Source organism: Maniola hyperantus, chromosome 19, assembly GCF_902806685.2.
Source record: "Maniola hyperantus chromosome 19, iAphHyp1.2, whole genome shotgun sequence".
In the NCBI taxonomy this organism is placed as follows: Eukaryota; Metazoa; Arthropoda; class Insecta; order Lepidoptera; family Nymphalidae; genus Maniola; species Maniola hyperantus.
In genome coordinates this window covers 3972650-3984256 of record NC_048554.1, presented here as the reverse complement: position 1 = coordinate 3984256, position 11607 = coordinate 3972650, and the positions used below count along the sequence as shown (strand labels likewise).

Here is an 11607-nt window from a genome sequence, read left to right as displayed (position 1 = left end):
ACCAACCCATCTACGATGGTATTATATTTGGTTAATTTATTTAAAAACTTGCAAATAAATCAATCACATAAGTGTAATTAAGAAGGAAACACTTATCGATATCACTGGAACCACACGCGTACACCGACCAGTGTAGCGATCATAGCGCAAAGATCTCGAAGCATACTCCTGCAACAGACCACACTCCACCTTCTTCTTCAACGTCGAACAATCCCTCGCTATCCGTATCATAAAGCATTTCATCCCTGGATTGACTGGGATAGAACTACCCTTAACTTGCACAGCTTCTACTGTACTATTTTGAATAGTAACAGTTGTATTGCCTTCGTTAACAGTTTGAGTAACATTAACAGTTTTAGTCACAGTGGAAATTGGTTTTTCGCGTTCTGCCTCCCAAATGAAACTTGATATAAGTTTGCAGTCGATTCTAGTTTCTTCGTATTCGCCGTTGCTTTTGCTTATGCCTAATTTGCATATTTCGCCTGGGCTTCCTCGGTACTCTCGCATGTTGTCTCTTTCGTAGTAATGATGATCGTGGTACCCGTGGCTGTTGGACATTCTTCCCAAATTGTACAGAGCAAGACCAGTTAATAAATTGTCGTATCTACTCCCAGAGTTCTTGTATACGTAGACATAACTTGGAGGAGTTCCGACGAAGACTGGGTGCTGTTGTGACCCGTAGCTTATATGCTGTGGAGGGGAATAGTGGTAATGGTTGTGCACTTCATTTCTTTGGGTATTATAGCTCGTTGATCTATAGGTGTTTCCTGATAATCCTGTGCTTTGGGGGTATGTATGAGTATTTGAAGATCTATGGTAACTGGTACCAGAGTAAGTATTGCCGGATAGACCGTGAGATGAAGGGTAGGTATGACCTCCGCCGCCTCTACTAACAGAACTGCCACCTCCACCTCTTCTCGCGAACACTAGACTAGAATAACAAATAACAAGTAGATACTGAGGCGACATTTTGCTAAAATGAGCGACAGTCAACTGCAGTCCGTGTTTGTGCGTGAACTCATGATATTTCCACGCCCTTTCGTAGGGGGCATTCACACTTTTTGAAAGCTTCGTACCGATTGCCCATTTAACAAAATAAATATGCGAGAATAGTTTTCACTATATAGAACCCGGCTTAGTTTGTTGTGAGCTTCTGCTCAGACCAGGGTGCGTTTATTTTGAAGCTTCATACCGATTGCCCATTTAACAAAATAAATAAGCAAGAATTGTTTTCACTATTTGGAACCCGGCTTAGTTTGTTGTGAGCTTCTGCTCAGACCAGGGTGCGTTTGGAACCCTTGTAGATTTAGTTTTAAGTTTTACGTGGTTTATCATAATTCATAACCATCAATTAGGTGTATCTTAGAAAGTCAACAATTGACCATTCAAAAAGTGTACAAATGTACCTATTTTCTATTATTTATTATTATTTTGGCTGTACCATCATTTACTTTTTAGTAAACATCACACTTTCAATACTCAGGGATATATAGGAAAAATCTCTTAATATTCAATTAACAAAGAGAATTAAATATCCTCCATTCGAATTATAATCAAGTTATCAAATAAGCATTAGAAAGTAGTCTCTCAGAGTCGTCAGAGATAAATAATTTAGTGGTCAAAAGGTTTGTAATGTAACGTATGAAAGCTGACAGGTGTGAAATGTCCCTAGGTAAGTATGACGTAGATTTAGGAAGGGCGTTGTTAAGTGACAATAAACATTGTGGGTCGACCATCCCTGGCGATTCGAATCGACCCAAAAACAACATTCACGCTAACTACAATTAACTTAATTAAATTCCATTTCTTTTTTTAGATTGATTGAAACGATAGCTTTTATAAGGGTAAGCCCGCACTGCGAATTTTTGCCGCGCGATTTTATTCGCTGAATTTTTTGACACACGAGTATTGTGATAGCAATTTTATGGTGCCGCCTCGCAAAAAAATTCGCAGTGACGGCTTCATACTATTTTCACGTCACAGAATTCTCTGTTTAGAGATAAGCATCTCCAATGTAACTTACTTTATTACTGCTATGTAACTACAATTTCGGTACATGAAAAATAAAAATAAAATAAAATAAAATTCTGCGGAAAAAATAGCGCAGCGAAATAATCGCAGTGCGGGCTTATCCTTAATTACGGATTAATTTTATGTAATAAAACGATTATTATTAAGATAGTTTAATTTATATTAGGTAATTATAATTAATTATTCAGAGCTTAAAGTTTACCTTCGACTAATGCATACACAAAAAATACCTTCGGTCAGTCGGTCATTTTGACATTCAATTTACATACTGTGACTTATTGAATAATAAATAGTAATAAAAATGGAATCACATCGAAATAATGTAACTTCAGTTTTCAATTAAGGTTTTCCCATTAAAATAATAAAAAACATTTTTTTTCTAAATTTCTTATGCAACAAAAAAATTTTCTTCATAAAAGAATTTTTTTTTGAAACATATTTTTCTTGTAAATGCTTAGCACATTCTTTCTCAGATTTTTGTCGTGATCTAAACGTTGCGACATTTTCCATTAAAAATTTAACCATATCAGTTAAAAGCTTTTTTAGGGTTCCGAACCGCAAAAGGAACCCTTATAGGATCACTTTGTTGCCTGTCTTTCCGTCTGTCTGTCGTGTCTGTCACGAAAACCTATAGGGCACTTCCCGTTGACCTAGAGTCATGAAATTTGGCAGGTAGTTAGGTCTAGGTAAAGAAATAAATCGGAAAACAGTGGATTTGTGGTTACATCACATTAAAAAAAAATTGAACAAATAATTACTATTTTCAATTTTCAAAATAAGATAACTATACCAAGTGGGGTATCATATGAAAGGGGTTTACCTGCATATTCTAAAACAGATTTGTATTTATTTTTAAGCATAATAGTTTATGATTTATCGTGCCAAATGTCAAAAAAAATACCCGAGTACGGAACCCTTGGTGCGTGAGTCTGACTCGCACTTGGCCGGTTTTTTTTGTTTCTTAACACAAAACTATTAAGGTTCAATTTTTAATGGAGTAACTTTACTTGTGGCCATATTATTTTTATTATCAAAGAACCGTTTGTGGCGTTATAGACACTTCCTATTATTTCGCTGAACTATATTTTGACGGTTTTTTAGTCGCGTTGGAGCGATCACGCACTCATCCGTGAAAATACGGACATCAAAAACTCGGACCGAATTCGAATATTGCTTAGGCACTCTGAATCCGAGGTAATACGAAAGCAAGGTTCGTACAAACTTACTACGTACTACGGCTACGTAATTCGGTCCGAATTTCTTCCGAATTGGAGATTCGGATGACGGCAGTCGGATGTACGAGTAGTGCGTAAACTACCATACAAATAGTTTTATGACTACTTCGGAACGAATTTTCTCGGACTCGGATCGGATCAGTGCGTAACCGTTATTACGGTGCCTCGGTTCAATGCCAAACCAAAATCGACTTTGCTTGCAAAATATGACTTTGCTCAGACTTGAGATTGAGTTAAAACTAGACAGATTTTTTAAAAAGAATATTAGTAAAGTTAATTGCTGACTAATATTCCCCTTTTCCCTCCAATTACGCGTAAAGCTTGTGCTAGGAGTAGGTACGACAATAGTGCAACGGGTGGGATTTGAACCTTTCGGTTTTCAGTCCACTCCTTTAACCGTTGAGCTATAGACTCTAAGAATTATGTGAGAGATACATAGCTCTGTCTCGTTTTAACTCTGTCTTAAGTCTAAGCTAAGTCAGAGTGCGCTCTATAGATCTCACCCTAAGAACAGGATTGCGCGGGTGTACGGTGCGTCCCCCTGCACGACTCACCCAACACCCCGATAGCCATGTCGACCTGTCGCGAACTGTGTGATATTATTTTACATGAAATAAAGGCTTCGAGACTAAGGCAAAACAATAATTATCAAACCGCAAAAATGCTTTATTTTCCTAAAGCATTAACTATTGAATACATGTAATTAAAAACTTCAGTTTGATTAGAAGATATTGTTGTTTAAAATTTGCATAAATTATAAAATATATAGACATTGAGGCTTATTGCGTTGTACACAATCTCTAAACTAAAATGGCACATCTAAATCTATTGCTATCGCTTTCATAATGTTGCTTGCGGAAAAGGATAGCACTAGATTTAGACCTGTTTATTTAGTTTAGTTTAGAGATTGTGTACAAGAGAATCGGCTTCATTATACTAATTAGAATAATCAGAGTTCAATAGATGACCAAGTGTCCACTGATATAAGTCCCGCCAATTGGTATTGCGCTGGAACCATGTCTCATTAAAATCGAAATGACATCATTTTGATGTATAATAAGGCCAGTATCCACCAAATAATTTTGTGTTTAGAACAATTGAAAAACGGAAAGGAAACACTAGTCTGATTTTTAATTCTGTGAAATTCTGACGTTTCTTAATGTTACCTTGCCACAAAAAGATAACGAATTCAAATTATAAAATGTGTTTGTTTGTTGGTTTGTTTGACCTGGAGAGTAACGTTGGCTACTTTTATCCCGGAAAATAGAGTTCCCACGGAATTTCAAAAACCTATTTCCACGCGGATATAAGCTATACCCTATCCGCGGAATGAAGTTAATATAAAAGGAAAAGGTGACTGACTGACTGACTGATCTATCAACGCGCAGCTACTGGACGGATCGGGCTGAAATTTGGCATGCTGATAGCTATTATGACGTAGGCATCCGCTAAAAGATTTTTGAAAATTCAACCCCTAAGAGGTTTGAAATTTGTGTAGTCCGTCCACGCGGACGAAGTCGCTAGCATAAGCTAGTAATGTATAAAATGACAACTGTCAGAATCCCACTGAATTAAAATCAGCCTATAGCTTTTATTTGGTTCAATTAAATAATTTCGCAGTTATCATGTAACGAACAGGGGCCGCAGTAAAGGTTCGATGCAGTACAGTATTGTGCTAGGGCTCCGGTGCGGGCCCGGAGTCCGAGGCCTATCCGTGGTTGACGTTGACACCGGACTCCAGCTCTGAAGCTGGCGTCTCAGGCTCTTCATCATTGTAGATGTTTTCAGCCATTTGCCAAACCTGTGAATATAATGAACCAGTCAAATCAGATAAGCAACTAAATTGAGCTGAAAAAAATCGAATCGGTACGCTCTGTACCTCTGTCGTCCAACCGCGCGACCACGTGCGGGATATGGCGCTACTTGCATCTCACGGTTTCACAATTTTGGTACGGAACCCTATCAATCAAACAATCAATTCGATCGATTTTTATTCGATTGTTTTTTGCGAAGACGAATAAACCGACAATCGATTGTTGAATTGTTCGATTCATTCGATTGTTTTTTGCAACAATCGCGCATCACTAACCTGCATGATATTGTCCTCTGAGACAGAGCAGATGACCCAGGGTTCGTTGGGGTTCCAGGAGAAGTCTGATATCTTGGCGGTGTGGCCTCCGTGGATGAACAGCAACTCCGGAGGACCATCCTCCGCGTCCTCTGCCGTCTGCTCCTCGCCGATCTTCGACAGGTCCCATACATGTAACCTGCGATAATAATACAGAAGTTCTCGAAAAGGCCTAGTCAAGAAAACAAAATCTATGTAAGAAAAAAAGCTGACTGACTGACAACACAAAGCTCAAACTACTGGACGGATCGGGCTGAAATTTGGCATGAAGATAGCTATTATGACGTAGATATCCGCTAAGACAGGATTTTTCCCTAAATTTAAATTTAATCCCTAAAGGGGAAAAACAGGGGTATTAAATTTGTGTAGTCCACGCGGACGCGGACGTAAGCAAGTAATTATATAAGAATATTTTTCTTTTTCGACGTAACCCCTATTTAACTTATGCATTTTTTTTATCTGCTTGCAAAGGCTGATCATTGTACGTATAAAAACAAAGCTGAGGTATGCTTCAACATGACGCGCCGCCGGCATCCCTTAGAATTCTTTGAATTGGCAGCCTTCGGGATGCCGAAGCAAGCTGGGGCGCTAGGTTGCACCTGCGCCCTGCGTTGTCAACATAATCACTAACGCGGCTTGATTGCGGACGTCGAGGCATGCTTAAGGATCCCTTGTCTGGCAGAATTATGTCAAAATCGGCACAGAATAGAATTTTCTCCTACAATTCGGAAAAAATGTAAACATACCGTCTGTCGGTGCCGCTGCTGGCCAGAATAGTTTCATTATGCGGCGACCACTGCACCTGGAAGATCTCGTCTTTGTGCGATTCAAACGAGTGCAGCTTCAGCTTTAAGTTGCGGAGGTCCCACAGCGCTACCTGGGAAATTAATACTATTTGCATTGATGTGTTAGCTGAACTTTGTGATACCTGGCACTTATGAACTACAATAAGCTAATTTTGATTCCTTGGACATTCGTTGTACTTGGAAAGCCTTGAAAAACCAAGGTATAGATCTCATGTACATACAACTAATTAGGAATGCATAATATCTAAATGGTTTATCACAGGTAAAGCTGGAAACATACGGAAAAAATTTCACAAGCCGAAGAAGGGTAAGACAGGGCACTCACCAAAACTTTTTCGGCTATGCTGGAAACTTATGAGAAATGTGAAATGGGACAACTATAGGAACTATTGATGGCCACAAACTCAAATCGAGTCGAAATCTCGTCCCCTTAGGCGAGTTGTATGCGAAATGATGTGGGGACCCACCACATTATTATACAAAGAGAACTCCTAGCATTAGTGGATTAAAAGGGGTCACGACCATCAGCAAGGAAGGAGGAATAAGAGTATAAAGAAAGAAACTTACCGTCTTGTCAGCGCTGCCGGTGGCCAGGATGAACTCGGAGTAAGGGTTGAAGCTGAGGCAGTTGACCTCCGCCGTGTGCGCGTCCACTGTGTGTGACGGCTTGGACGTGTTGTTACACCTAGATAAACATGACGCTTTATTACTATTCAATCAGAGTGCCGGCAAAACTGGTGGGTGTGGGCAGCCCAGTCTTAGCGACGTTTCTTTCACACTGCCGAAGCGGCTACAAGCCTAAACACGGGTTAGTCCCATCTGTACTAGCGACGGGCGGTTCATTCGAATAACAATCGATTGTTTTCGATTGTTCAATTGTTACAAAGCGTGCGGGTCTGGGACGAATGAATCGTAAATCGCAACCAATTTCTCAATTGATTTAGATCAGATTTATTTGTTCTGTTAAGACTGTGCGTTCCGCATTCAGATTTATAGATAACAATCAGTTGTCGATTTGTATTAGATTGTTTTTTGTGAAGAAGAATAAATCGACAATCGATTGTTCAATTCATTCGATTGTTTTATTTTTGAACAATCGCCCAACGCTTTTCTGTACACGACGAAAAAGTACGTGTTTCTTGAACAAGATTAACCTTTGGGGAATTAACTCCTTCCCTGGGTCCTAAGGATCAATCCTACCTTAGAACCCAGGAACAGGAAAGGATTTAAGAAGGAAAACATCGTGAGGAAACCTGCATGCCTGGGAGTTCTCCATAATGTTCTCAAAGGTGTTTGAAGTCTACCAATCCGCACATGGCCAGCGTGGTAGACTATGGCCAAAACCCTTCTCTCTCTGAGAGGAGACCCGTGCTCTGTAGTGAGCCGGTGATAGGTTGATCATGATGATGATGACTCACCTAGTATCCCAAATCATCAGTTTCTGGTCATCAGCAACTGATCCGAAGAGTGACTCGTGCAGTAAGTGCCACGCCACATCCTCCACCACCGCGGTGTGGCCCGTGAACACAGACTTGGCCTCAATCACACGGCCCTCTTTTGGGGTCGCATTTATATCCCACAGGCAGATTGTGTGGTCATCACTGTGAAAAAAACCGGTTCAATTCAATTCAATTCAATTTAATTTTTTTGCTAGTACAGGTATACAAACAGGTGTTAATACATAACAGTAGTACATTGGTCCAGCTGTACCACGCCCCGCTGGCATGCAAATAATAATACTTACAAATAATAACATAATAATTAATACCAAATACAAAATTAAAAAATAGATTTTCGGTTAATTTAAATAATTTGAAGTTATTTAAGTCAAGTGCGAATCGGACTAGCACACGAAAGGTGCGTACCAAGATGACACTTTTATGTGCAACAGTGCAAGTTAATTACGGACAGCGCCACCTATGATGTAATTTAGTAAACTAATTGTTTGTGAACACGTAATTTTTTTATTTATATAGCTGTTCGTGCTGATTCACCGACTGACTGACTCACTCATTGATCACCTCTCCTGAACATTTTTGTATGAAAAAAAATTTTTTGACTGATGGTTTCGTATAGAAGACAAAAATTCATTGTGAGGAAAAATAAGGAGAGAGCTGATGATTGAGGATTTCGGAGACGGGTGAAGAGTTCGCTTAAGGTATTGAAGATAGGTGGGGGGTGCTTGACCAAATGTCACTCGAAACGTCATCCAATTGGCAGTGAGCTCAAAAAAAATCAAAATGGCGAAAAAAAGATGGCCGCCATACAAATTTCGTTGGCGTCTATCTCGGAGGGTATAAAAGATGAGTGGTTTCTTAGCAAAAGATGATCAGGATACGAAGGTCTACTCGATAAGTAGAAAATAAATTCAAAATGGCGGAATTTATTTTTCCATAGAAAATTGACGACCAAACTATAAAAAAATCTTATTTAAGACAAGGTCCGCGTTTTGTTACGCTTGCAAGCAACGCTGCATGCTCGCGGACCACTTCAGTGGTCCGCGCACCCACGCGCCCTACTAGTTTAATATATATTTATAGATACTTTGGTACTACATCTTACCTAGCTGACAGAAGATAGCCGTTCAAATTAGGATTCCATGATAAGCCATAGCCTTCTTTTTGGTGTCCACGCAATCTGCAACAAAATACACCAAACATTATAAAATATTAACAATTATGAACTATATTTTAAAGTATAAAACAGAAATGTATCCCAAATCTTGTACCATTATATGAATAGTGGAAAGAGACCACAACCCTCAGTAATGAGAAATATGACAGAGAAATCTAGTGCATGTCCACATGGAGCTTTTACAAACAATACATTTTAAGTACCTATGGAATCTTTAAACTAAATTGATGGGTCTGAAACTAGTGCTATCTCTTTCTACAGGGAATATTATGAAAGGGATAGCAATTTAGATCTACCATTTTAGTTTAGAGATGGTGTACAACAGAATTAGCCACATTTTTACCTGAGATCAGGAGTACATTCCCCGGATGGTTCCGGTTTGGAGGGATGCTTGGTGTAGTCAAACACCAGAACGTCGGAGGAGGGAGTCTTAGTAGCGATGACGCATGGGTTTTGAGGCATGTAGCGCGCGCGGTTCACTTCGCCTTCGTGATTTATTTTAATCTCTATGTCTATCTTGCCTGAGACAGAGCCGAAACCACCAAATTCTAAAACATACAAATAATAAATAAAAAATTTTTACAAATAAAATAAAAACCGACTTCGTTACACAAACACTAAAAATTGAAAAATAATTTAATTTATTACCGAATATATTATGTATACAAGAGTTAATATAGTTCCATAATAATACTTTTTGGTGCTGGTGCCAATTAGCTTTAGCTGCGCGAATCGTCTAGACTTCATATTTTTATGGGACTCCACAATGGCACCTCATTGGCACCGACCCCAAAAAATATTATTATGGAACTATATTAACTCTTGTATACATAATATATTCGGTAATAAATTAAATTATTTTTCAATTTTTAGTGTTTGTGTAACGAAGTCGGTTTTTATTTTTTTTGTAAAAATTTTTTATTTCACAATTTTTAGTGGCCCCATGGAATTATGCTATAACTGGTTAAAAATCTATTGTTTACTAAGCTATTACACTGATCGCGAGCAATTTACTCTTATCCGTTGAGGAGTTCCAGTATCTATCTTCGAAGATGTTCATCAGATCTTCACCAAATTGAAATGGGACCAACTTTGAAGTATACCCTTTCAAACAAAAAAAGAATTTTCAAAATCGGTCCAGGCGTTTTCGAGTAATCGGGGAACATACATAAGAAAATAAAAAAAAAATAAAAAAAAAAAAAAAATCCGACGAATTGAGAACCTCCTCCTTTTTTTGAAGTCGGTTAAAAAGGCTTTTTGTTAAGTTAATGTAAGTGGGTAAGTTGCAAAAAGTGTATGAAAATTAGTTCATGTTGGCACTCTTCAGTGAATACATATTCTAATGGTGAACTCAAGTGTTTGATTTACTAATCACTTGTAATGAAGTTACTAGCTGATGCGCGCTTGTATTGTATTGTATTGATTAGTAGGATAACATAGATTAACTTAATTAACAAATTTGGTACAGAGATTGGAAAAACAGATGGGCCGTGAAAAGCTGGCAGACAAACATTTTCACATTTATAATATTATTAAGATGGATTAACAAGCTAGAATCTAGATACATACCTCCCTTATCATTATCATAGTGGCTCGCATCAAACTGTGCATCTTCGTTTGGAAGCTGAACACTTGCAATTAATAGGTGATTTTGTTCATCAGATGTATGTGTGCCCAAAATAAGCCTGCAAAGCATAATAAACACATCAAGATTTTAAAATTTGCAAAAGATTTCAAGAATTGTTCCTTTCTGTGATTCCTTTGTGTGATTGAGTATCTTAGTTATGAATAAGATTAGTAGTTTTCACAGAGGACAATTGCAGTTTATTTTTGCTGTAGTAAAAATTTTTGTCACAATTTGTTTTTATAGTTCAGGACAAAAGCATATGACAGTCCTAGAAATGCTTGAACTGCAAATCTATAGTTTTGTGGTACCTGTGAACAGAATAGTCTTTTCCTTCAGGTCTAGTGACATCTGGGAGCCACTGAGCGGTCAAAGAAGGCCATTCCAGTGCATGTGTCATGACCAGGTCATACAAGAATGGGGTGTTCTTCTTCCATATTTTATACTCCTCGTTAATAACCCTCTCTTCAACCGCATCATCGAACGTTTCTAAGACAGTAAATGACATAAATAAAACATGTAAAACCAGACAAATCTCTCCTGATAACCAAAAAAATCAAAAACGAGCCCGTCAAACACCAGTCCAATAAAGCGTAATTCTTCACTATATTTGTAGAAATTAACAAATATCTTTACCTCCGTCTCCTTTATCACCCATATCAACGTTATTTGCGAACTTTATTTCGCAATTTTAAAGCAAATTTATTAAAAAAATAATCCAACCGGCCCCGTAAAGGCGCCAAACAATTCTTTTCTAGCGTTATTTAAGTATTGCCAGATTTAAAATATCCCATCATAAGCATTGTGAAACACCTCCGAATTACGATTCGATTGCATCCTTTCAGCATTGAACAACAACACATGAAAATGCTGGAGACTAGAGAGTTCGTAATAGCACAGCACAGTTCTGTTCTCAACTTTGCGATAAACTATTTTCCAGACAGTTTTATTCTCTTTAAGCAACTAGCTCACGTCAAGATCGGATTTGAATCGAGATCAGTGCACAATCGTTCTATGTCAGAATTGTCAGACAATATGAAGCATATTTAATCTGTGGCCCTACCGCGGTTGTTTGACAGCTACAATGTCACGATCGCAATCATCTCTGATTGGTTAATGCTCGCTCACTATTGGCTACAATGCATTGTT

At 38.3% G+C, this 11607-nt stretch overlaps 2 protein-coding genes across 2 annotated transcripts; both read right to left on the bottom strand.

The window, feature by feature from the left end:
* Positions 1-47: 47 nt before the first annotated feature.
* Positions 48-978, bottom strand: LOC117991464 (uncharacterized). The gene has a single exon (XM_034979061.2). It carries the CDS (start codon positions 967-969, stop codon positions 64-66), a length of 906 nt encoding a protein of 301 aa, XP_034834952.1. The 5' UTR covers positions 970-978; the 3' UTR covers positions 48-63.
* Positions 979-2167: 1189 nt separating this feature from the next.
* On the bottom strand, positions 2168-11253 carry Caf1-55 (chromatin assembly factor 1 p55 subunit). Its single transcript, XM_034978937.2, has 10 exons — positions 11095-11253; positions 10770-10947; positions 10404-10519; positions 9178-9382; positions 8763-8837; positions 7619-7801; positions 6768-6885; positions 6141-6271; positions 5356-5533; positions 2168-5067 (listed from the first exon to the last, which is right to left on the bottom strand). The coding sequence occupies exons 1-10, from the start codon at positions 11114-11116 to the stop codon at positions 4975-4977; spliced, it is 1299 nt and encodes a 432-aa protein (XP_034834828.1). The 5' UTR covers positions 11117-11253; the 3' UTR covers positions 2168-4974.
* Positions 11254-11607: the final 354 nt, after the last annotated feature.